The sequence below is a fragment of the Monodon monoceros genome, unplaced genomic scaffold (assembly GCF_005190385.1).
Source record: "Monodon monoceros isolate NGI ecotype Baffin Bay Population unplaced genomic scaffold, NGI_Narwhal_1 Super_Scaffold_15, whole genome shotgun sequence".
Lineage (NCBI taxonomy): Eukaryota > Metazoa > Chordata > Mammalia > Artiodactyla > Monodontidae > Monodon > Monodon monoceros.
The window spans coordinates 30820884-30846947 of record NW_021703771.1 but is presented as its reverse complement, the minus strand read 5'-3'; the positions used below and the strand labels follow the sequence as shown (position 1 = coordinate 30846947).

Sequence of the window (26064 nt, the reverse complement as noted above, 5' to 3'; positions counted from 1 at the left end):
CTTCTTCCTCCGCCGCCGCCTCGGTCGCTGCCGCCCGCGCCGCCCGCACCGCCAGTGCGCCGCTGAGCCCGCGCCCGGCCGCGCCGGCCCCTTCCCATGCGGGCGGCGCGGGCCCTGGGAGGGGCGCCCGCAGCCAGCCGCGCAGCATGCACTGGGGGGTTGGCTTTGCCTCGTCCAGGCCGTGCGTGGTGGATCTGAGCTGGAACCAGAGCGTCTCCTTCTTCGGCTGGTGGGCCGGGTCCGAGGAGCCCTTCTCCTTTTATGGGGACATCATCGCTTTCCCTTTGCAGGATTACGGTGGGATCATGGCAGGGCTGGGCTCCGATCCCTGGTGGAAGAAAACCCTTTACTTGACCGGGGGAGCTTTGCTGGCCGCAGCTGCGTATCTGCTCCACGAACTCCTGGTCATTAGGTGAGCCGGAGAGAGGGCCCCGTGCAGGGGCGCAGAGAGGGACACCTGGCCAGGGCAGGGTTGGCGCGAGAGGGGACCCGTGCCAGCCCCTCGGTCACAACGCCCAAACGCCCGAGTCCTGTCCTTCCCTTTCGCCAGAGGCAGTCCGTGGTCACCTGGCCGTGAGGGGCAGTTTGGAGTTGACAGGAGAATTAAACTGGTACTGGGAGGGAAAAACACTTGTCTCCCTATCATTCGGTGCTAAACGCAAAAATTCTCTGGGCTGTTATGGAGCATAATAGTCTGATCTTAACTGCAGTGTGTTTGCAACAATAGAATTAGGTCCTGCAGAAATACTAAGTTACATTTTTATGCAATGCCCTATTTGTTTATAGATGATAATGCTGGGATATTAACCACTAACCTTATCTTTTACTTAAAGGTTAGTTCTCCACTGTCCGTCCCCAAGTGTCAACATCATCAAAAGGCTGAAATTGCAAAAGCTTCAGAGACCTCCGGGTCCCTGTTAGGGATGCACAGCGGAGTGTGCAATTTTGATGCAGCCTTAACCCGGTTATGTGCTAATCTGGTATCTAAAGCTAAGCACCAGCTTCAGGTTTAAATACCATTGTTGTGCGAACAGGAGGAGATCCAGAGGACTGAACTAGCACATGGGCCTGCATGGGAGTTGCCCCAGGCCCTAAACAGTTGCCTCTGCCGCCTGCCGCAGAATGTTTACAGGATTGACTTGGAAATACCAGAAAATGGAGGCCCCTGCTGTTGGTACATCCAGCCGGACACGAGATCTTTGTTTGAGTAGAATAATGCCATAGGCTGCCGGGACCAGTGGTTTGGCTAATTGATATGCCAGTTTACGGTTAAAATTTTCATGTGTTTGAGCCCTCTGTCACTGGGGGGAGGACCAGCAAAGAGCAGTTTTCAATAGCTCAGAATGTCCCTCTTGGCCAATATTTTCTAAAGAGTGAGAAAATGTGTCTTCATGTCTTCTTCCCATGGGGGAATCCTACACAATAGGTTTATAAACAAAGACAGTGATAGGTGACCTTTAACAGGCCTGCAGGGATTCCAAGAGGACACTGTAGCAGCCTAACAGGTATTTTGAATATTTTTAGTCTCCGAGAGAGTTGGAAATCATTTAGGTCTGGGGAAATGTATTGTCTTTCATAATTGGGAAGTTTTATTTTAAGCTTATCATTGAATTCTCTCACTTAGCACAGTGTCTTGAATCTAGTTGAACCAAATTTAAAAAATTAAGTGAATTATTTCTCTAGATTATTTTATATATTTTCCAGTTTTAGAACTCTATTTCAAGCTAGGTTTCAGGCCATATGGAAAACGAAAACATTTGTGCAGTGCTTGAAATGGTAACCCAGTTGTTCTGAAATTCATATTCCAGTCCAAAGCCTTTGGAGGATTCCGAACCATGTGGCTTCTCACCAGTCTTCCACTTTGAGGAGGGAGTGAGGCACAGCTTTACAGGACTGAGTCTCAAACTTGCTTAAATGACCTTGCGGAAATGGGGAGGTGGGTGGGGGAGCTCAGAGTTGACCTTGGGAGCAGACCATGCCCTGGTAGGTGTGGTCTCTGCGCCCAGAAGAGCCCCTTGCCCACTTGGACACTTATTTGAAAAAGTGTTTTTAATCCTTGGTTTATTCACTTTTGTTTCTTGACAGATGTTTACTCTGAGTTGGGAAACCCTGTTGTAATGCAAATAATAACCAAATGGCTGCCTGTTTTTGAGCCCTTAATAGGCGGCTCTGCTTAGAAGTGCTTTACCTATGTGATCGCATTTAACCTTCGCAACTGCCAACTGCCTTTGAATGCTTGATCTCCATTTCTTAGATGAGGAAATTCAGGCTGAGAGAGGTTAAGCAATTCACCCAAGATCCCGTAGTAAGAGTAGTAGGATCCAGATTCAAATCTGAGAATGTGTGTCTGCGGAGCCCGCACTTCTACTACTTTCTCCTAACAAGTACCAATTCTGGAATAAGTTTTGATGGCGGAGAGGAAGCGAACTGGGGCATTGCTCAGGGAAGACAAGTCTGTGGCACAGACCTGAGTTTTTGACAACCGCTAGGGGCACAGAGGGAATAGGGGAAGAAGACCAAGGAAAATGTGGCACTGGGATTTGCAGGCTACACGATAGAGACCTTCACTTGATGGGACATCTAAGTTTCAATTGTCTGTGTAGTTTAGGCAAAACACAAAACAATCTGAAATATGTGGGATGGAAAATCCATCTTGAAATGGCTACGCTGTCTGAGTTCACTGGCAATCATATTCTTCACCACAGTACTTGGATTTCCTGCTGCGTAGACTTAACCTTAATCTATGGGTACATCTCCAGAGTGGAAAGTAAAGTTGCCAGGTAAGAATTATTTCGGAAGTTTAATTAATGAGTATAATAACCAAAGTAGGTATTTTGGATTTTACTCATATTTTTCGCATCACAGCATTTTTAAAGAAATAGAGTCCCAGCCCTTTACTTTATCCTCCCCTAGTGGAGAGAGCCTTGCAGCTCTCTTTAATTCAGTCCAGCATTTGGAAATCTGTTGTTTGTAAATTGAATGACCCAGGAATGACTTGATACCCATAGCTTGTTTGTACTTTAGGCACATGGGCTCAGCCTGCCCTAGAAAACTTAGGGAATCAGAGCAGCCCATGGGTCACGTGATCTCTATAAACTAACAGCCCATCGACCGTACACAGAGGCATGGTCATCTGTGATATCCTTCACCATGGGCGTAGGGGTTAGTCTTGCTGCTTGACAGGTGTTCTCTTAGACAGTCCTCACTATAAGGGCACTTTATAAAATGTAGCTGTCCAGATTACCTGCTCCTCTGGTCTTAAATTACAGAGAGAGCTTCCTGACCTGGAGGGAGGGCTCTAGAGCCAGATTGGGTTCAAATTCACTCTGCCTTTAACCAACCATGTAACCTTGGACCTGAGAGTAAGCTTGGTTACTCAGTTTTCTCATCTGTGAAATGGAAATAATAATAGTAGCCTTCCTCACAGAGGTGATTGCATGAGTTAACACATGTGAAATGCTTAGCCAGAGTTCGACGTTATAGTAAGCATTCAATAAAAGATGGCCATCATTAATTATTACAGACTTTCATCAGAAAGTTCCAGGCTTGCGTGGTCTGAGTCAAACCAGCTACTTTAATAAAATTAACTGAGGTATTGCCCACTTTTGTTGTAGTCGAAGTGCTTAAGAGCTTGGGAACTAGCGTTATTAACAACTTGATCTTAAATTGGTATTCCTTGGGCAAGTTATTTAACCTCTCTGAGCTTCAGTTTCCTTGTCTACTGTAAAATATAAGTATGATATAATATTCTAAATTTAAATAGCAATATCCGCTCTGTAGTGGTACTATCAGAATGAAATAATTTAATATGTATGATGTACACAAAGTCATTGGCATATGCTGGTCACATCCATTCTTATTATGACATGGCCCAAGTTAACCATCAGAATTAGATTGTTCTGGCCAGTGGAGCAGGGGATTTTACATTTATCTCCTCTCTTTCAGTTCTTAAATTTTTTGCCTGGCTAATTTACATGAAATTACCACTCTGAGTTGAATTACTTGACTGGACAAAGTCAGTTAATTGTCAAAGCTACAGTTTGCACTTTTTAGAAACATAGTCCAAGTGGCATCTTAATTTTAGTATCTGACCTCCCAAACATTTCATCTAAGTGAAAACCTTTGTTTTATAACAAGTATTGTCAGAAGGCGGCAAATATTTTTATTCTTTTGACTAGTATTTTCAAAATTAGTCATTCTTAACTCTGTAAGTGGAAAGGGCGCTCTGGTGGTAAACTTCTCCAAAAGAGTGTGCTTTACTGAATGGAGTTTCTGCAGGAAGTGGGCATCGTTGTGATGATGATATGAAGAGCTTGCCCTTGCTTGCTTGGGTAGAAGGAAGTGTGAGATTACACTAGGAACAGTGTGAAGGAACCAGAGGCTTAGGGAAGGCCAAGGAGGAAGAGTGAGGTTTATCTGACTGGGAAATGGTTGGGTAGAGTGAAAGATGGAAGTTGCAAAAGGTTCCTGAATGTGGTGTATGAGTGCCACTGTGTGGAATGAGATTTTGTAGTTTAAGGGGATAAGACCTTGTCTCTTTGAATGAGAATAAAGTCCACCACTTAATGCTTGAAAGCTCACCAAATGTTTACAGAAATTATCTTATTTAGTTCTCGTGATAATTGAGGCAGAATTGGTACTGTCCTCACTTTCCAAATGAGAGAGGAGGAGAGGTCTTGGGTGACGTGGCCAATAGGAAGTAGGGCTTGCACTTGACCCCAGGTATCCATAAGTGTAATCCAGTGTTTGATTTCCTACGTGGTGGCTATTGAAGAATTCTACCAGGGAAGTCCTCACCACCCAGAAAAGTAGCCAAAGGAAAAGATAGATGTGTGGCTGAGACAGAAGAAAGGGAAAAGGCAGGGGTACTGGGATATATGCTGTGTGGTGAAAGTGGGGAACCTGTGAAGGTAGAGAGGAGGAGAGAGCACCAGAAGCCAGGTTCCTTGGCACCACAGGTGAAAGGTCAGGTGAGGGCATGGAGAGTTTGGAAGAGGGACCAGAATACACAGAGCCTCAGATTCCCTGCACACTTGAGTCGTGGCAGAGCAAATCTGCACTGTTATTCCAAGGTCCTGTGGACGAATAGACTGTTTCATGGTACAGCCTCATGGTCAAGAACATAGGCTCTGACTACATGGTTTAGTCCAAGTTCTGCCGTTTACTAGTAATGGGACTTTGGGCAAGTTTGTTCTCTGTGCCTCGGTTTCCTTATCTGCAGAACATGGATAACGGTAGTACCTACCTCAAAAGGTTATTGTGAAGATTAAATGAGATAATACCCGTGAAGCCCTCAGAACAATGCCTGATGCACAGTTAGCACAGAATATCTCTTTTTAGCCATCCAACTTGTCCCTGGCAGGTAGACATAGCCAGCTGGAGAAGAGGTGGACCTATACCAGAAAGTACACATCCTGCCCATAGGCCACAGGTACCAGAAAGAGGTTGACATGTTATTCTCCTGAGCCCTTGCAGTTATGGTAATAGCAGAGTTTGTGAGGTTCTCTTGTGTTTTGACCAAGCTTTCCCCCTCTAAGTGCTTGTTGGTGAGGTAAGCCCCTGTGACAAACAGACCTGCTTGTCCATTGAGGAGCTACGGCCCAGCAGGGGCCTCTAAGGAACTAAGGGAACTGCATGTGTAACACGTGGATTGTTCTTTTTTTTCTGTTTTGGTTTTGACAGGAAACAGCAAGAGATTGACTCCAAAGATGCTATTATTTTGCATCAGTTTGCAAGACCTAACAATGGTGTCCCCAGTTTATCTCCTTTCTGTTTGAAAATGGAAACTTATTTAAGGATGGCTGACTTACCCTATCAGGTACTTTTGTGCAAATATGTTTTATCCTCGTGGCAGCAATATTGGCTGGGGGGGAAGTACTTAATCTCACAGGGTGGGAAGGGCTCGCTCTTGGTGCCAGAGGGGTGGGTATGAAAGCAGTGGTGCCCAGTCCTTAGTAGATACTTAGCAGATTTGATCCCAGTCTGTTGATTTTTACATCCAATTTAACGAGTGATCACAAGGGTCTGGGCTTCCGTGGTGTTCAAGGCCATGTTATTTTTTCCTGACATAGAGTATTCTTTGGTTAATAGTTTGGCCTACTGGGAACCTATAAATAAAGGTGAGGCTGACGTGGTTCTTTCCCTTAGGTTTCTATTTGTTGGAAGCATTATATTTATCTCTAATGAATCCTGGGGACAAACGTCCAGCAGGCCACCAAAGAGATATTTGTAGATTTTGTGAGAGTTTTTCCTACTGCTTCGTTGTTCTGTTTGGGTGACTTTCAGGGAAGCACTTGCTCATTTCAGCCTTAGAGAGGGAACAGAGGAATGAATGCGTTTAAAATATAAATTTTTCTCTGAGTAATGCTTGAGCTGTGTCTCACAAATTTGACAGGTTGTGTTTTCATTGTCATTCAATTATATTTTTTAAAAATATTCCCTTATGTTTTTCTTTTTCACCTAAGTTCTAGTCATAGGCATTAAAAAAAACTTCGATTTTTGTTATTGTTTTTGAATTTTATGGTCAAAGCAGGTAGTCTTTGTGATATTAATTCCTTGGAATTCACTGACATTTTAGCCTAGTGTATGGCTACTTGTTTATAAATGTTGAAAATAGAATCATATTCCCTGGGAGTAGAGCTTTCGCTTTATCTACTTGTTTGAGCATGTTTAGTGTATTGTTTAGACCTGTTATATCTCTGTTTTTTTAAATTTAGTTTTTTAAATTAAAAAAATTATTTTATTTATTTATTTTTGGCTGCATTGGGTCTTCGTTGCTGCACGCGGGCTTTCTCTAGTTGTGGCGAGCGGGGGCTACTCTTCGTTGCAGTGTGTGGGCTTCTTATTGCGGTGGCTTCTCTTGTTGTGGAGCACGGGCTCTAGGCGTGCAGGCTTGGTAGTTGTGGTGCACAGGCTTAGTTGCTCCACAGCATGTGGGACCTTCCTGAACCAGGGCTTGAACCCGTGTCCCCTGCATTGGCAGGCGGATTCTTAACCACTGTGCCACCAGGGAAGCTCCTCTCTTTATTTTTTGTCTGCCTCTTCTAGCAGTTTCTGGAAGGATTGGGTTGAAATATTCAAGTGTATTTGTTGATTTCTCTCTTTTCCTGTCATTCTGTCAGTTCTTGCTTTAGGTAAGAGTATGTATCTATTCGAGGTTATATTGTTAGGTCCACATACTATGAAAGATCACATCTTTTACTGCTTTATTTCTTTTTCTGGTATATAATACCCATCTCTGTCCCTTATGATTTTTTTAACCTTGAATTCTATATTATCAGATATTCAGATCGATTCTCTAGCTTTCTTTTGGTTCATATTTGTTTGGGATATCTTTCTTCATCCTCTTTCTCTATTATTATTACTTTTTTTTTGTATTTGTCTCTTGTAGGCAATGTATTAGTTATAACCAATCGGAGAGTCCTTAATTGGTGAGTTTAATCCATTTCACTTGCAATGATTATTTTATTAGGACATATTTCTAACATGTTATTTAATATTTTTCTCCTTACTATACTTTGTTTTTTATTTTATCTCATTTCCTGCTTTCTAATAGGTAAAAATGTTTTTCTTGTTATTTAAAAACAAATTCTATTTTTGTTGTTATGGCGGTTGCTCTTAAGATCCAAATTTGTGTTTATTTATCCCCACTCACTTCTTATATGGGTCAAAATCTGTGCTTTCCCTCTAATACTACAAGTCCGTTAGTAGGTTTGCGTGAACCTTGGGTCTCTTTCTTCCCAGGGCTTATCCCAGGTGTGTTGCTGTTATCTGATATTTTAATTCTGGAATTTTGGAAATCCTTTCTCTTTTTATGGTCCTTTTTTTAGGCCAGAAAACTTACTAAGTTATTTGACTAGCTTTATTTCCCATATATCTTATCCTACAGGATTTATTTATCTTTTTTATATGAGAACTTCCTTGATGAATATTTTGAATGAGCCTTTATGGGGCAAACTTGCAGTGGCTTTGCATGCCCAAGAACATCTTTATTATGCCGCACATTTGATACTTCTATATTCAGAGTTCGTTTCCTTCAGTGCTTTGAAAATATTACTCCATTGTCTTTTTGGTTTGCTGTTGCTATTGAAAAGTCTGATGTTAATCTGGATCTTTTTCTTTCGCTCTGGAAGCTTTTAGAATTCACATTGAATCTCAACATTCTTTTCTTTATTTTTTAATCTCAGCATTCTTAAATGTCATCATAACTGGCTTGGTGTGGGTCTTCATGTATCTTATTTGGTCCTTTATAAACTCTTTTCACCTGAAGTCTTTAATCTCTTTTTGATTCTAAGAAATTATCAATGTCCTTCACGTTTCCTTTTTTTAAAAAAATTATTTTTTATTTATTTAATTAATTTATTTTTGGCTGCATGGGGTCTTTGTCGCTGCTCACGGGCTATCTCTAGTTGCAGTGAGTAGGGGCTTCTCATTGCAGTGGCTTCTCTTGTCGCGGAGCATAGGCTCTAGGTGCGCGGGCTTCAGAAGTTGTGGCACGCGGGCTCAGTCGTTGTGGCTCGCGGGCTCTAGAGCTCAGGCTCAGTAGTTGTGGCGCATGGGCTTAGTTGCTCCGCGGCATGTGGGATCTTCCCGGACCAGGGCTTGAACCCGTGTCCCCTGCATTGGCAGGTGGACTCTTAACCACTGCGCCACCAGGGAAGCCCTCCTTTTCTTTTTTGTTTGTTTGTTTCTCCTTCTTCTTTTCTATTCCTGATTATCTGGATCCTGGAATCTCTGCTATTATTTTCTGTGTTTCTGAACCTATCTCTTTATTCTTTTCTTCCTTCTTGGAGAATTTGTCTTTCTGAGCTTCCATTGCATCCCTCTGTTCTCTTCTTGTATCCATCCTATTATTTATCTCATCCATTGTGTTTAACTTCTACATTTTTCTTCTTAATATTTTCCCTTGGTTTGTATTACAATCTCTTCCTTTATCCCTTGGAGGATATTTCTTATGCTAATTAAATTTTTCAGTCTGTCCCAATCATTCTGCCTCATGTTGTATATATTATCTGTTGCCCTTCTCTTACAGTAACTGTACCCCTCAGGTGTCTAGTTATTTTGGTTTGAGGTCCCCTTTTACCAGGGATGTCAGCTTCCCTGCCCAGGAATTTGCACTGGGCAAAGGCTAAAGCTTAGGACACAGGTTGTGTACCTCTGAAGGAGTTTAAGAAAAGTAAGGAGGTGAGCCCCAGGCATCCCCACGCCACTGTGGTTCCTCCAGTTTGCTGCCACTCCTCCAAATGGCTCCCACTGGTCAGGGGTTCACCTTAAAGCTCTTACAAAGAAGCAGCATAGGGAGGGGTGGTCTTCTTAGCAGGAAGCAGAGCAGCTGGGAGGTTGGAGGGGGAAGGTTCCTCACCCAGCCAGGGTTTTGGTGCCCTGCTAATGATATTATCCCCCAAGTCCTGCCTCCCCATGCCTGTACTTTCTGAGCTGGTTTCTGTACAGAAGAGGGCATGGGTGTGGCAGTGATGCTCCTAAGGCAGTGCTGGGACAGTTGAATGACATGCTTAGCTTGGTAAGTTTTCCTCTGGGAATATGGCACTGAATCTGGACTTCAGTTAGGGGATCTGACAGGCATGAGGTGTTTGGAGAACAGAAAAAGGGTCTTTATGACGGGGAACTGGAATGCAAGTGGTCAGTCTGGACAGAGAAGCAGGGAGATTATTCAGGACTTTCTAAGCCAGCAATGGAGGAGAAAATAGCAAAAGACCAGACAAGGCTTGAATCATCTACATACATTGGATCGGATTTGAGAGATCCTTGTTCAGCTCGGCGTTGGCTGTCAGCACTTGAAGATGTGTGTCACTGAGGGACTCATGTTGAGGGAAGAGACTGCTCCCTGCGGCTGCCTGTCTCTGGGCCGTTGTCACTCCCCACCAGATCGCTGCATTTAGCCAGGACAGCTTTGGGGCAATTAGGGCCCCAAACCTGAGTTTCGTGCTCTGCAGCCTCTGGTGGCTTTCTGGATCTCCTGTGCCCCCCACCCTTGATGAAGTCCTCTTGCAGTTGGCAGCGGCTGCAGCAGCTGCCAGGCTGTGGTGCCCTTTCCTTTCTTGCCTTCAAGCCATCAAGCACTGATTGCCCCAGCCTTGTCTCTGCCAGCAGCCTAACACCTTCGGTCATGTTTCAGAGCATACTGTTACGCAGTAACAGTGCATATACTGCTTTTAGTTAGTATAACTGGAACAACTGGATGCATGCCTTGCTATGAGGCCTGGAGAGGCTTTCGAGAAGGGGACTGCTTACCCCCTTCCAAAATTAGTATTTCTTGTTAAGTATATTTTTTAGGAAAGGAGTGATATAGGAGTGTTTTTTCTTCTCTGAGGTCTCTATGGAAAATAGATGAAGGGAGTGTTCAGTGGGGTAGGTAACAGGAAAATGGTTCTATGGCTTAGAAAGGGATGCCCTGAGCCCCCGGGGAGGGGAGCGGGGTGGGGGGGTTGTGGCGTTGGGGTGGGGGGAAGGACGGTGCCTTGAGACCCGTGTGCCATCAGCGAGGGTTTGTGTGCATGTAGGTGGTTCCTGGGAAATGCTGGTGGGGCTCATCGCTTGGAGGATCAGTAGAGAGGTATTCTGTCATGGAACCAGGGAGCTCTACCCTCTTCCCCTTCTGTGCCCTGTACCTTTTAAAAGAAGATTAAAATGTCATCTTCCTAAGAGCACGACTTTAAGTACCGTTTTTTTTTTTTTTTTGCTGTACGCGGGCCTCTCACTGTTGTGGCCTCTCCCGTTGCGGAGCACAGCCTCCGGACGCGCAGGCTCAGCGGCCATGGCTCACGGGCCCAGCCGCTCCGCAGCATGTGGGATCTTCCCGGACCGGGGCATGAACCCGTGTCCCCTGCATTGGCAGGCGGACTCTCAACCACTGCGCCACCAGGGAAGCCCAAGAGCACGACTTTATATTTAAAGCTTTTTTATTTTTTAACAGAAATGAGACGGGGATAAGTATTTGATGACCATTAGTAGGAACTCACAAGGGTTTTCTTAAAAAGCTTGATGCGTTGGTTACAGTTATTATCTTTTTAAAATCAGAATATAAATATTGGTGGGTCAATTTTTAAAACTTTTCATTTTGTTATAATTATAGGTTCATAGGAAGTTGCAAAAAGTGTACAAGGAGTCCTGCAGATATGGCTAATTTTTTTTCAAACTAAAAACGGATTTACCATTTCTTTGTTTTTTCCTGATTACATATAGATGACATAAGGTCCTTATAAGAATTTCAAACACTGCAGAAAAATGTAAGGGGGAAATGAAAATCGCCTGACATCCTGCTAGCAGGAGATTATCATCACTAACTCTTCCGACCATCTTTCCATACTTGTCTTTAGACATACATACATAAAGACATCGTTTGCCATAACTAGTTGTAAAAGAAGCATGTATTTGACACAGTCATTCTTTTTAAATACGAAAGAGAGAAAAGAAGGAAAATGGCTCCTTTGGAACTCTCTGCTTTGGCTCTTAGCCCTAACTTCTTTTTTTAAAAATTTATTTATTTTTTTAATTTTTAAATTTTATTTAATTAATTTTTTTATACAGCAGGTTCTTATTAGTCATCCATTTTATACACATCAGTGTATACATGTCAATCCCAATCACCCAATTCAGCACACCGCCATCCCCACCCCCCCACGAATCTCCCTTCTTGGTGTCCATACGTTTGTTCTCCGCATCTGTGTCTCAATTTCTGCCCTGTAAACCTGTTCATCTGTACCATTTTTCTAGGTTCCACATATATGCGTTAATATAAGATATTTGTTTTTTTCTTTCTGACTTACTTTGTATGACAGTCTCTAGATCCATCCACATCTCAACAAATGACCTGGTAACGTTCCTTTTTAAGGATGAGTAATATTCCATTGTATATATGTACCACATCTTCTTTATCCATTCGTTGATGGGCATTTAGGTTGCTTCCATGACCTGGCTATTGTAAATAGTGCTGCAGTGAACATTGGGGTGCATGTGTCCTTTTGAATTATGGTTTTCTCAGGGTATATGCCCAGTAGTGGGATTGCTGGGTCATATGGCAGTTCTATTTTTGTTTTTTAAGGAACTTCCATACTGTTCTCCATAGTGGCTGTGTCAATTTACATTCCCACCAACAGTGCAAGAGGGTTCCCTTTTCTCCACACCCTCTCCAGCATTTTGTTGTTTGTAGATTTTCTGATGATACCCATTCTAATTGGTGTGAGGTAATACCTCATAGTAGTTTTGATTTGCATTTCTCTAATAATTAGTGATGTTGAGCAGCTTTTCATGTGCTTCTTGGCCATCTGTATGTCTTCTTTGGAGAAATGTCTGTTTAGGTCTTCTGCCCGTGTTTGGATTGGGTTGTTTGTTCTTTTAATATTGAGCTGCATGAGCTGTTTATATATTTTGGAGATTAATCCTTTGTCTGTTGATTGGTTTGCAAATATTTTCTCCCATTCTGAGGGTTGTCTTTTCATCTTGTTTATGGTTTCCTTTGCTCTGCAAAAGCTTTGAAGTTTCATTAGGTCCCATTTGTTTATTTTTGTTTTTATTTCCATTACTCTAGGAGGTGGATCAAAAAAGATCTTGCTGTGGTTTATGTCAAAGAGTGTTCTTCCTATGTTTTCCTTTAAGAGTTTTATAGTGTCCCGTCTTACATTTAGGTCTCTAATCCATTTTGAGTTTGTTTTTCTGTATGGTGTTAGGGAGTGTTCTAATTTCATTCTTTTACATGTAGTTGTCCAGTTTTCCCAGCACCACTTATTGAAGAGACTGTCTTTTCTCCATTGTGTATCCTTGTCTCCTTTGTCACAGATTAGTTGACCATAGGTGCGTGGATTTATCTCTGGGCTTTCTAACTTGTTCCATTGATCTATGTTTTTGTTTTTGTGCCAGTACTATATTGTCTTGATTACTGTAGCTTTATAGTATAGTCTGAAGTCAGGGCGTCTGATTCCTCCAGCTCTGTTTTCTTCCCTCAAGACTCCTTTGGCTGTTCGGGGTCTTTTATGTCTCCATACAAATTTTAAGATTTTTTGTTCTAGTTCTGTAAAAAATGCCATTGGTAATTTGATAGGGATTGCATTGAATCTGTAGATTGCTTTGGGTAGTATAGTCATTTTCACAATATTGATTTTTCCAATCCAAGAACATGGTATAGCTCTCCATCTGTTGGTATCATCTTTAATTTCTTTCATCAGTGTCTTATAGTTTTCTGCATACAGGTCTTTTGTCTCCCTAGGTAGGTTTATTCCAAGGTATTTTATTCTTTTCGTTGCAATGGTAAATGGGAGTGTTTCCTTAATTTCTCTTTTAGATTTTTCATCATTAGTGTAAAGGAATGCAAGAGATTTCTGTGCGTGAATTTTTTTTTTTTTTTTTTTTTGCAGTACGCAGGCCTCTCACTGTTGTGGCTTCTCCCGTTGCGGAGCACAGGCTCCGGACGTGCAGGCTTGGTGGCCATGGCTCACAGGCCTAGCTGCTCCGCGGCATGTGGGATCTTCCCGGACCGGGGCACGAACCCGTGTCCCCTGCATCGGCAGGCGGACTCTCAACAACTGTGCCACCAGGGAAGCCCCTGTGCATTAATTTTGTATCCTGAAACTTTACCAGAATCATTGATTAGCTCTAGTAGTTTTCTGGTGGCATCTTTAGGATGCTCTATATATAGTACCATGTCAAATGCAAACAGTGACAGTTTTACTTCTTCTTTTCCAATTTGTATTCCTTTTATTTCTTTTTCTTCTCTGATTGCCGTGGCTAGGACTTCCAAAACTATGTTGAATAATAGTGGCAAGAGTGGACATCCTTGTCTTCTTCCTGATCTTAGAGGAAATGCTTTCAGTTTTTCACCATTGAGAATGATGTTTGCTGTGGGTTTGTCGTATATGGCCTTTAATATGTTGAGGTAGGTTCCCCCTATGCCCACTTTCTGGAGAGTTTTTATCATAAATGGGTGTTGAATTTTGTCAAAAACCTTTTCTGCATCTATTGAGATGATCATATAGTTTTTATTCTTCAGTTTGTTAATATGGTGTATCACATTGATTGATTTGCATATATTGGAGAATCCCTGCATCCCTGGGATAAATCCCACTTGATCATGGTGTATGATCCTTTTAATGTGTTGTTGGATTCTGTTTGCTAGTATTTTGCTGAGGATTTTTGCATCTATATTCATCAGTGATATTGGTCTGTAATTTTCTTTTTTTGTAGTATCTTCGTCTGGTTTTGGTATCAGGGTGATGGTGGCCTCATGGAATGAGTTTGGAAGTCTTCCTTCCTCTGTAAGTTTTTGGAAGAGTTTGAGAAGGATGGGTGTTAGCTCTTCTTTAAATGTTTGATAGAATTCCCCTGTGAAGCCATCTGGTCCTGGACTTTTGTTTGTTGGAAGATTTTTAATTACCGTTTCAATTTCATTCCTTGTGATTGGTCTGTTCATATTTTATGTTTCTTCCTGGTTCACTCTTGGAAAGTTATACCTTTCTAAGAATTTGTCCATTTCTTCCAGGTTGTCCATTTTATCGGCATAGAGTTGCCTGTAGTAGTCTCTTAGGATGCTTTGTATTTCTGTGGTGTCTGTTGTAACTTCTCCTTTTTCATTTCTAATTTTATTAATTTGAGTCCTTTCCCTCTTTTTTTTGATGAGTCCAGCTAATGGTTTATGAATTTTGTTTATCTTCTCAAGAAACCAGCTTTTAGTTTTATTGATCTTTGCTATTGTTTTCTTTGTTTCTATTTCATTTATTTCTGCTCTGATCTTTATGATTTCTTTCTTTCTGCTAACTTTGGGTTTTGTTTGTTCTTCTTTCTCTAGTTCCCTTAGGTGTAAGGTTAGATTGTTTATTTGAGATTTTTCTTGTTTCTTGAGGTAGGCTTGTATAGCTCTAAACGTCCCTCTTAGAACTGCTTTTGCTGCATCCCATAGGTTTTGGATCATGGTGTTTTCATTGTCATTTGTCTCTAGGTATTTTTTGATTTCCACTTTGATTTCCTCAGTGATCTCTTGGTTATTTAGTAACGTATTGTTTAACCTCCATGTGTTTGTGTTTTTTATGTTTTTTTCCCTGTAATTCATTTCTAATCTCATAGTGTTGTGGTCAGAAAAGATGCTTGATATGATTTCAATTTTCTTAAATTTACTGAGGCTTGATTTGTGACCCAATATGTGATCTATCCTGGAGAATGTTCCGTGCACACTTGAGAAGACAGTGTAATCTGCCGTTTTTGGATGGAATGTCCTATAAATATCAATTAAATCTATCTGGTCTATTGTGTCATTTAAAGCTTCTGTTTCCTTATTTATTTTCATTTTGGATGATCTGTCCATTGGTGTAAGTGAGGTGTTAATGTCCCCCACTATTATTGTGTTACTGTCGATTTCCTGTTTTATAGCTGTTAGCAGTTGCTTTATGTTTTGAGGTGCTCCTATGTTGGGTGCATATATATTTATAATTGTTATATCTTCTTCTTGGATTGATCCCTTGATCATTATGTAGTGTCCTTCCTTGTCTCTTGTAACATTCTTTATTTTAAAGTCTATTTTATCTGATATGAGTATTGCTACTCCAGCTTTGTTTTGATTTCCATTTGCATGGAATCTCTTTTTCCATCCCCTCACTTTCAGTCTGAATGTGTCCCTAGGTCTGAAGTGGGTCTCTTGTAGACAGCATATATAGGGGTCTTGTTTTTGTATCCATTCAGCAAGCCTGTGTCTTTTGGTTGGAGCATTTAATCCATTAACGTTTAAGGTAATTATCGATATTTATGCTCCTGTGACCATTTTCTGAATTGGTTTGCGTTTGTTTTTGTAGGTCCTTTTCTTCTCTTGTGTCTCCCACTTAGAAAAGTTCCTTTAGCATTTGTTGTAGAGCTGGTTTGGTGGTGCTGAATTCTCTTAGCTTTTGCTTGTCTGTAAAGCTTTTGATTTCTCCATCAAATCTGAATGAGATCCTTGCCGGTAGACCAATCTTGGTTTTAGGTTCTTCCCTTTCATCACTTTAAGTATATCATGCCACTCCCTTCTGGCTTGTAGAGTTTCTGCTGAGAAATCAGCTGTTAACCTTATGGGAGTTCCCTTGTATGTTTTTTGTCATTTTTCCCTCGCTGCTTTCAATAATTTTTCTTTCTCTTTAATTTTTGCCAATTTGATTACTATGTGTCATTACTATGTGTCTCGGCGTGTTTCTCCTTGGGTGTTTCTCCTCGCTGTGCTTCCTGGACTTGGGTGGCTGTTTCCTTTCCCATGTTAGGAAAGTTTTCGATTATAATCTCTTCAAATATTTTCTCGGGTCCTTTCTCTCTCTCTTCTCCTTCTGGGACCCCTATAATGCGAATGTTGTTGTGTTTCATGTTGTCCCAGAGGTCTCTTAGGCTGTCTTCATTCCTTTTCATTCTTTTTTCTTTATTCTGTTCCTCAGCAGTGAATTCCACCATTCTGTCTTCCAGTGCACTTATCTGTTCTTCTGCCTCAGTTATTCTGCTATTGATTCCTTCTAGTGTCGTTTTCATTTCAGTTATTGTATTGTTCATCTCTGTTTGTTTGTTCTTTAATTCTTCTAGGTCTTTGTTAGACATTTCTTGCATCTTCTCGATCTTTGCCTCCATTGTTTTCCCGAGGTCCTGGATCATCTTCACTATCATTATTCTGAATTCTTTTTCTGGAAGGTTGCCTACCTCCACTTTATTTAGTTGTTTTTCTAGGGTGTTACCTTGTTCCTTCATCTGGTACATAGCCCTCTGCCTTTTCATCTTGTCTATCTTTCTGTGAATGTGGTTTTTGTTCCACAGGCTGCAGGATTGTAGTTCTTCTTGCTTCTGCTGTCTGCCCTCTGGTGGTTGAGGCTACCTAAGAGGCTTGTGCAGGTTTCCTGATGGGAGGGACTGGTGGTGGGTAGAGCTGACTGTTGCTCTGGTGGGCAGAGCTCAGTAAAACTTTAATCCGCTTGACTGCTGATGGGTGGGGCTGGGTTCCCTCCCTGTTGGTTGTTTGGCCTGAGGCAACCCAACAGTGGAGCCTACCTGGGCTCTTTGGTGGGGCTAATGGCAGACTCTGGGAGGGCTCACGCCAAGGAGTACTTCCCAGAACTTGTGCTGTCAGTGTCCTTGTCCCCACGGTGAGCCACAGCCACCCTGCCTCTGCAGGAGACCCTCCAACACTAGCAGGTAGGTCTGGCTCAGTCTCCTATGGGGTCACTGCTCCTTCCCCTGGGTCCCGATGTGCACACTACTTTGTGTGTGCCCTCCAAGAGTGGAGTCTCTGTTTCCCGCAGTCCTGTTGAAGTCCTTCAGCAAATCCCACCAGCCTTCAAAGTCTGATTCTCTAGGAATTCCTCCTCCCCTTGCAGGAACCCCAGGTTGGGAAGCCTGAGGTGGGGCTCAGAACCTTCACTCCAGTGGGTGGACTTCTGTGGTATGAGTGTTCTCCTGTTTGTGAGTCACCCACCCAGCAGTTATGGGATTTGATTTTACTGTGACTGCACCCCTCCTACCGTCTCACTGTGGCTTCCCCTTTGTCTTTGGATGTGGGGTGTCTTTCTTGGTGAGTTCCAGTGTCTTCCTGTCGATGACTGTCCAGCAGCTAGTTATGATTCTGGTGTTCTTGCAAGAGGGAGTGAGAACATCTCCTTCTACTCCGCCATCTTGGTTCCAATCTTGCAATCCTCCCTTTCTTGAGCAAGGATTAAATTAGCGTTTTACATGTTAAGATTGAACAGTTGTGATTTATTTAACATTTTGAATATAGAAGCTAAAAATAGGTATTGTGAGGTTACGAGGTTAGGAAACAGAAGCTGGTCTTTCCCCTAACTTCTGATGTTCTATTTATTTGCTGTTTTTGTCTGTACACCACCTCCACCATCTTTTTGTTTTGGAATTTTTCTAAGCTACAGACAAGTTAAAAGAATAATACAATGAACATCCATATACTCTTCACCTAGATTTGCCAATTGGTAGCATGTTGCCTTCTTTATTTCTCTTCATATATACCTTTATGAACAATTTTTTTGATGCAACATTTGAACATAATCTGTAAGAATCATGACAGTTCGCCCCTCAGTTCTTCAGCATGCATCTCCAAAAAAGAAGGACGTTCTTTTACAAAACTACTTGTAAAGGGAAGTACTCAGATTCTTCCTTTCTGTGTAGGGAAAACCAGTTCCTCCCTCCGGTGTGTTTCTCCCCATGAGTATCGCTTACTACTCACATGAAACACTTCATTTCTGACACTTATGGTCAGATGTGTGGAGTCTTTTCCCCGCACCAAGTGATTCACTGACACCAGCTGGACATCCTACAATTTAATTCAATTCTGACACTACCCAGAGATAGTATCAGATCTCACAGGTTAAGGACTCAGTCCCACAAGACTGCGCCCCCCCCCCGACCCCCAGATGCCAGTTGCAAGCCCTGATTGTCACCTGTGCTTCTGACCAACCGACTGTAGATCAGAGGTTTTAATGATCCCTCCTTAGGTCTGATTAATTTGCTAGAGCAGCTCACAGAACTCAGGGAAACAATTACTTACATTTACCTGTTTATTAGAGGATATGATAAGAGGTACAGATGAACAGCCAGATGAAGAGTGAGGTTTGGGAGGGTCCTGAGTGTAGGAGCTTCTGTCCCAGTGGAGTTGAGGGTGTCACCCTCCCAGTGTGATGGTGTTCACCAACCTGGAAGCTCTCCAAACCCGATACTTTGGGGATTTTGTGGAGACTTCCTCATGTACAGACGATCAGTTGATAACTCCATGTCCAAGCCCTCTCTGGAAGACGGGGGAGGGGTTTGAAAGCGCTAAGCTTCTAATTGCGACTTGGTCTTTCTGGTGACCAGCTCACCCAGGCACCTCCTCAGACTCACCTCCTTAGAACAAGCTGTGCTCCTATTGCTCCTGTCACTTAGGAATGTGTAAGGGCTTTAGGAGCTCTGTGCTGGGAACCAGGGCAGGGACTAATGCCTGTATTTCTTATTCACAATAGTGGTTGCGTGAATTTATTATTATTATTATTTTTTTTTGCGGTACGCGGGCCTCTCACTGTTGTGGCCTCTCCCGTTGCGGAGCACAGGTTCCGGACGCGCAGGCTCAGCGGCCATGGCTCACGGGCCCAGCTGCTCTGTGGCATGTGGGATCTTCCCGGACTGGGGCATGAACCCGTGTCCCCTGCATCGGCAGGCGGACTCTCAACCACTGTGCTACCAGGGAAACCCGCGTGAAATTTTTTCATCGTGTTATAATCCACAAAAGTTGCTCAAATTATCTCAAATTTAGCCAGTGGGAGACCTTTCAAGATGGTTCCAGAGGTGCAGTGAATGTAATGGATATAAGTTAAGCTGAAAAGTTGGGGGCGCTGTGGCCAGTGTAGCATGTCAGTTTTCCAAGACTCTGGGATTTTCTTTTAAGGCCTCAAGTTCTCCATTTTGAAATGGTGATAGTGATGTTAATACTTCTGACGAAGGCACTCTGTCAAACACTTGGTGTGCATTTTCTCATTTAATTCAAGCAACTGTTATTATCCCCATTATATAGATGAGCCCAGGGGGGGATTAAGGGAGACCAGGGAGGTCCAAGGTCACAGAGTGACTAAATGAGGGAGCCAGAGTTTTAAACCCAAAGCCTATGCTTTCACTGCTGTGCTAATAATGTAGTGTAAGTGTAGATGCATTCAACTCATCTAGGACAGACTTGCAGGGGGAAACATCAGCTTGGAAAAGAGGTAAAGAGGATTTACCTCTTCATCTTTCTTCTCCAAATTACTTTCAGAAACTACTCTTGGTGGGCCAGTCAGACCCCAATTGCTTAGATAAAAATAGACCAGGAGTTCTTTAGTATATTTAAGGAAGTTAAGGAAAATTAAGTATTATTTAAAAATTATATCTATTTATTTAAAAAGTAATATAACCACATTCAGAAAAATTGAAATTCATGGAAAAAGATCACCTGGCTCTCACACATAGTTTTGACAATTACTTTGGACATTTTTATGTTTCTTTTTAAAAATATTTTTTGAATTCATCTAATTTTTAGATATACTCATAGTATCTCTAAAATGTTGTCTCCTGCTTTTTTTATCCAGTAAGGAAAAAAAAAATTTTGATGATGAAAACCTAGTAGAACTTTCATTCCTATAAGAGTTCATCACTGATTTTTATTACCCCAATTTAAAAAAATGGTCTAGATAAAAATGTACCAAGTCCTCAGGGAATGAATGGACTAGAGGGAAGGGCAGATGTATAAACAGCAATTCTGAAAGGGGAGGGGAATATACACTGCACAGTGGAAGCATGGAGGAAAGGCAGATAATGGTTGTGCCTTGAGGAAGTGGTTCACCAACAAGGTGAAATTAGAACTGAATTTTTTAGGATGGATAGGACTTGCAGAGGATGGGCAAAGGGATTCCTGTACAAGGTACAGGAGTGTACAAAGTCAGAGAGATGGCAGGACTTTGACTTGGTTAGGGGTGGGCAGTTGGAATTCAGGAAATCAGAGGCACTGGCAGCAGGGAGGCTGGGCAGGTGGGTGGCGATTAGATGGTATGGGCCTAGACTGCTTTGTGAAGGGGGTTAGACTAGACCCATTAAAGCCGTTGGGTAATTTTGAGCAACAGAGGTCCTGCACCTTATTTGCACTACAGACAGCTCCCTCTGATGTTGGTGTGCAGGATAGAATCCATCTGTGAACGACAAGAGTCTAGAAGGTGATGTGGAAGGAGGATATGGGTGGTATCAAGAGCAGTCTGAAGCAGATACTATGTTATATGGTAAATTCACATCTTTAGTGTACAAATTATAAAAATGTCAGATGTACCAGCAACTTTTAAAACTTGACATTTCTCAACTTCAGGAGTAATGTCTAGGGCTGCCATGTATAGTTGTGCAGGTTGTTCACTGCACAACAGTGCCTGGCCAAGGAGTGGGGGCAAAATCTGGACCCACCTCTTGCCAAGCTGTGAATCCTGGCATGGACTGTATCCACCCAGAGGAAGCTCCATTTTCCAAATTGCACAAAAACAATGTGGCTAGCAGCAGCCCCAATAACTCCCTTTTCCAGGCTTAGGCCTAGAATGAATTTCTTTAGAATAATCAATGAGGTAAGAAATCAAGACACCAAGAGTCAGAGAGCAGTTAAAGTCCCCATTGTTCTCTACCAAATTCATTGTGTGTGTATCAATAGTTCATTCCTCTTTATTGCTGAGTAGTATTCCATGGTAAGGTTACACCAGAATTTGTTTATTCATTTACCTCTTGATGAGCATTTGATTTTTTTTTCCTGGTTTTGACAATTGAAAATAAAGCTTCTATGAACATTTGTGTACAAGTCTTTGCATGGACATATGCTTTCTTTTCTCTTGGGTAAATACCTAGGAGTGAAATGGCTGGATTGAGTGGCAGGTGTGTACTTCACTTTTTAAGAAACTGTCACATGGTTTCAAAGTGGTTGTGCCGTTTTACTTTCCCACCAGCAATATTTGAGAGTTCAGTTTCCTCCACAGGAACCAACACTTGCTATTAGCCCACAGTATCTGAACTATCGACTTGTATGAAGTATGAGGAAGAGTTTGTAATAATCTGATTAATTTAGTCTGTGTAGTCCACCCCAAAATGGATTCAGGTTTAAAAATCAACTTTGGGTTCTACACAATCCAAATTTACTGAGAAAAGGGATTGAGTATATGCAATCATTACCGCAGAATCCCCTCCATCAGTGTGGTTAAGATCTTTTAATATAGTGAGAAGGTGTTACTCTGTCATTCTCAGTGTCTATGAAGTGTGTGACTCCACCTCCACCTCGCCACCCCACCCCATTCTGGGATCAGAATCCCCTCTGAGACACTGTAAGCTTCTAGTGTGGGTGTGAATCACAGGGAGCTTGTCGAAAACACAGATTTCTGGGCACTTTTCCCTGGATTCTGACCCAGTGATCTGGGCGGGGCCCAGGAATCTGCATTTTCACAGGCACTGGAGTTAAGTCTGTTGGACACACTTTGGTACACCTAACTTATAATTTCTGGGACCAGTTGTTGGCAGTGTGGTGGTATTAAGCATTTTCAAGTGTAAGCTACTGGGTTTCAAGTGAGGTTTTTGATCAGTAGCCTGGTCAGTACAAGCCTCCTCATGGTTTATGTTTACTTTTTGCATTTTTGGGTTGTTCATATATTATAACTAGACTGACTCTTACCAGGATCGGGATCATTTCAACACTTCCCTTCCTCCCTGCTGTTTTTTTTTTTTTTTTTTTAAACAGTAAGCCAGAACCCATGATAAAATCTATGGGAGTAAAGTAATATTTTCATGTGAGACAAATCTTTTTTTTTTAAGAGTAACTACTTATTCCCTGAAGAGTTTATATGCTGAGTTCATTCACTTGAATAGTGCAGTCACCATCAAATATGCCGTTGGAATATTTGTTTCTGTTAATCATACAGTGAAGTTTAAATAAAACATTGCTTTTCTCTTTTTAAAATTTACTTTGCTTAGAACTATTTTGGTGGAAAGCTCTCTGCTCAAGGGAAAATGCCTTGGATTGAATATAATCATGAAAAAGTTTCTGGGACAGAATTCATAATTGACTTTCTGGAAGAGAAACTTGGAGTGAATTTAAACAAAAACCTTGGTCCTCATGAAAGAGCCATCTCCAGGGCAGTGACTAAGATGGTGGAGGAGCATTTCTATTGGTGAGTCCCCGCGGGCGCCTGGGTGGGTGTCCAGGGCCTGTCCCTATCGTTTGGAGTAAGCTAAGTTGTTTCACTTTTCAGACACTACCCCCCGCCTTTTCCAAAGTGTTCTACATTCTGACTGACTTAGGGGTCAAAGTTACGACTGTTAAGTTTCTAGGTATCTAGAGCAGGGTTGACATTTTCTGTGGAGGCCCAGCTAGTGCATATTTTAGGCTTTTCGAGCCATATGTGTCTGTGGCAACTACTTAACTCTGCAGTTTTAATGCAAAGGCAGCCGCAGATTGTACACACATGAGTAAGTGTGACTGTGTTTCAATAAAACAAAAGCACTGAAATTTGAATTTCATTTAATACGAAATACTATTCTTTTGATTTTTTTTTCCTCAACCATTTACAAATATGAAAACTTCTTAGCCCATGGGCTGTATAGTTGGCTGACCCCTAATCTAAGTCACTGAGGTGAGGGAGATATTTCAGTCGACTGGGCTTTTTACCAGTACAAACTGCTGAATTAAAGTGATAGTACATCAGATACCCAGAAGGAACAGAAGACTAAGGCAGGACAGAAGTCTCAGGTGACATGAATTAAGCAAGCTTTGGCAGAGTATTGTCAGTTTTCCTTGGATGACAAGAGCTTCTCTATGATCCAGAAGTAAAGCATACTACTATTTTCTGAGCAACTTTGCCCTGATTGGCTGACTGCTAGCCTGTACTTTGCTCTGATTGGCTGACTCCTATCCTGTACCTTGCCTTGATTGGCTGACTCCTATCCTGTACCTTGCCTTGATTGGCTGACTCCTAGCCCGTATTCCCTGAGTACGAAGCCTAACACACACTGTGTGGATGAGGTAGGTACCCCTGTGCTGCACCTGGCGTGCTGGCTGTGACATCACCTGAGTTAAGCAGACTTGGTTCTTCTTGCTTTACAAGCTCATTGATATGTGGGTTTCTTCTTTTTCTTTCATCCGTCTTCTGGAGTTTTAGCATCTTTCTATACACTCCAATAGATAAGAGACGTTTTCTCCCTGATTTCTGCACTTTATCTTGTTCCAAAGATTTAATAAAGAATTGCTGAGCCCACTTTTTTTGGCATTAATTGTTACTCCTGGGTTATTGCTCATCGAGTAGCTTTTACCTCTTCCACCAAGGGATTCACTCGCTGTGGGGTTGATTGTAGAAGGTTTTTTGCCATCACATTCCTATTTCCTCCATTCAGCTCTCTTTCTAAATGGAAAACTTGTCTCTTGGATTCTGTGACCGTCTGTTTTTCGTTTTCTTTTTCCACTTTCAGTTCTTGCTCACTTTATTCCAGGGCTGACCTGAAGCACCACTTTCTTCCCCTTCTCACTGCAGAGGGTGGGAGGAAGGAGGGAACCAGACAGAGTGGAGTCAGGGGTGCAGATCAGCCTGGGAGTGATCACAGACTCCGTGTGCCCAGAATGAACTCGGGTCTGTTCCTTATAGTACCTGTGGAGAACTGCTGGCCCTCCCCTCTCAAAGAGTGCAGGGCTTGCAATGTGGACCAAAATGCATGAGTGCAGGTGACATGCTTAGTCTCAGGGAAAAACCTTTGAGAGACAGAGTCGTCTCACCTGCTTGCCAGGTTCCAGTCCCCGCTTTGCAGCGATCAGGGAAATGAAGAACCAGTACAGGCACCCAAAAACCCTCGGTGTCTTCCCTTGCTGAGGCCACCGTCAAAGTGCTATATTTTTTAGTGGATGGGCCCATTAATGCGGAGAGCTAGCACTTTGTCAGCTGCCTGAAAAGCCGGAAGTCTTACATTTAAGTTGGTATTTTTCTACACTCTTTGTTTTCTGTAGTGGTTCATAAAATTTATATTCAAGTTAGAAAGATTTTGATCCAGCTAGATTCCCAAGTACCACCCATCACTGCTTCTTGCTCTGGGTATTAGTGACATTTTATATATGTTTACTCTCTGGTAGAGGTTCATCTCCTGCTCTTCCCTTCCGTTCTCTTCCTAATGAGAGGGTCCCTGCTAACGAGATGGGGTGTGGTGGGGAGGGGTAGGAGAGAGAGTTGGGAGGTGGTACCCTGGTGGGGAAGAATCTTAATTTTACAGACTACAAACCCTCAAGTGCTTGGGAAGTTGCTTAGGTCATTTGTAGATTCTTCTTCTTTTAATTAAAAAAATACTTTTTTTGGGTTAGCTACTGTTTCTCGTTTGTGTCTCAAGGGTTAATTTGAGGAACAGATAGTGAAGGTGGGAGGTCAGGTCTTGACTGAGATATAAATATCCAGTGAACTTTCAAAAAAAAAATCCGAATTCCTCCAATTTCTTTTAGTCTCTAGTAGTAGAAGGAAAAACAAACTTTCTCTGTTTCATAAACTTTCCAAACCTTTAGCCAACTTCTTGCTTTGGGGAGATCCCGAACAGGCTTTCCTGAGAGCTCTAAATCCCAGGGGAGAAAAGACACCCCCCACCCCCACCCCGCCTCCCAGCCCCACACTGCCCGTGCAACCCATGGTAAGAAAATGTGTACCTGTGGAAACCGGGGGCCAGCATAGGGAACTGACCACAATATGTAAGAAAATATTACGAGTATGAGCTTTCCATGAGAGCTTGTTAAATTCTGACCATCAGCGTGCTCTAAGGTTGTGTTTGTACTTAACAGAAGTGGAAGAAGTGGAATCAATTGTTTGACTCAGTTGATTCAATTATCTGGAGTTTTCAGATATGTTTATTTTGGTCTGAAACTTTAAAAATACTCCACTTCACATATGATTTTCTGAAAAGCGAAGACATTGGACGGCTGTCATTATATAACATCACATAATTCTGAAGCTCTGAGTTAGGTCTGTTCAAATAAGCACACTCAGCTATAAAGTGGTTTTTCCTGAACTTGAAATCCATACACTTGCATTATACAGCTATTACTGAAGATGAGGGAGATGGGTTTTCATTCCCTTTGTTCCACTGGATGCTCAAGTTAGATCTAATGCAGGGAAGCCGGTGTAAAAGCGAAGTCTGATTACTGGAACGAAACTGAGTTTTGGTAACAGAAGCTATAGCTGCTTCTGTGTGACATACTGCCCCCTTGTGGACACTACTGAGTGTCTTGCGCGCCTTCCAACCCCATAGGGACGTGTGCAGGGCACCGTTGTCAAACTATCTATAGCCATAACAGTTTTACCCATAAAAATATAGGTGTTAGAATAGAGGATTCAAATTCATTTTTAGGTTGGCCATAATCTTTAAATTTTGATTTTGGCTTTTGGTGAATGGGAGAGTTGGGATGCTTTAATAAAATGACTTACCCAAGATCTCCTTCTCTAAAAGCCAGGAGACACTTTCTCCCTGATTACAGCTCAATTGATGTGGTCCCTTCTCCTTTCTTTTTTTGTCCCCCTCCACCCTTACTTTTAGATGTAGTGAGGACCCCTGTTTGGAAAG

General features: G+C 42.3%; 1 protein-coding gene across 2 annotated transcripts in view; it reads left to right on the top strand.

Moving 5' to 3' along the window:
* Positions 1–26064, top strand: part of FAXC (failed axon connections homolog, metaxin like GST domain containing) — an 80185-nt gene that overhangs the window by 5451 nt on the left and 48670 nt on the right. The window contains exons 2-4 of one of the 2 annotated variants that reach the window (XM_029224205.1): positions 291–412; positions 5683–5818; positions 22453–22649. In XM_029224205.1, coding sequence (XP_029080038.1) covers positions 306–412; positions 5683–5818; positions 22453–22649 — 440 coding nt within the window. In that variant the 5' untranslated portion in view covers positions 291–305. Of the gene's footprint in view, positions 1–146; positions 413–5682; positions 5819–22452; positions 22650–26064 lie in introns of those variants that run through there. The other variant, XM_029224204.1, reaches the window with a different exon arrangement.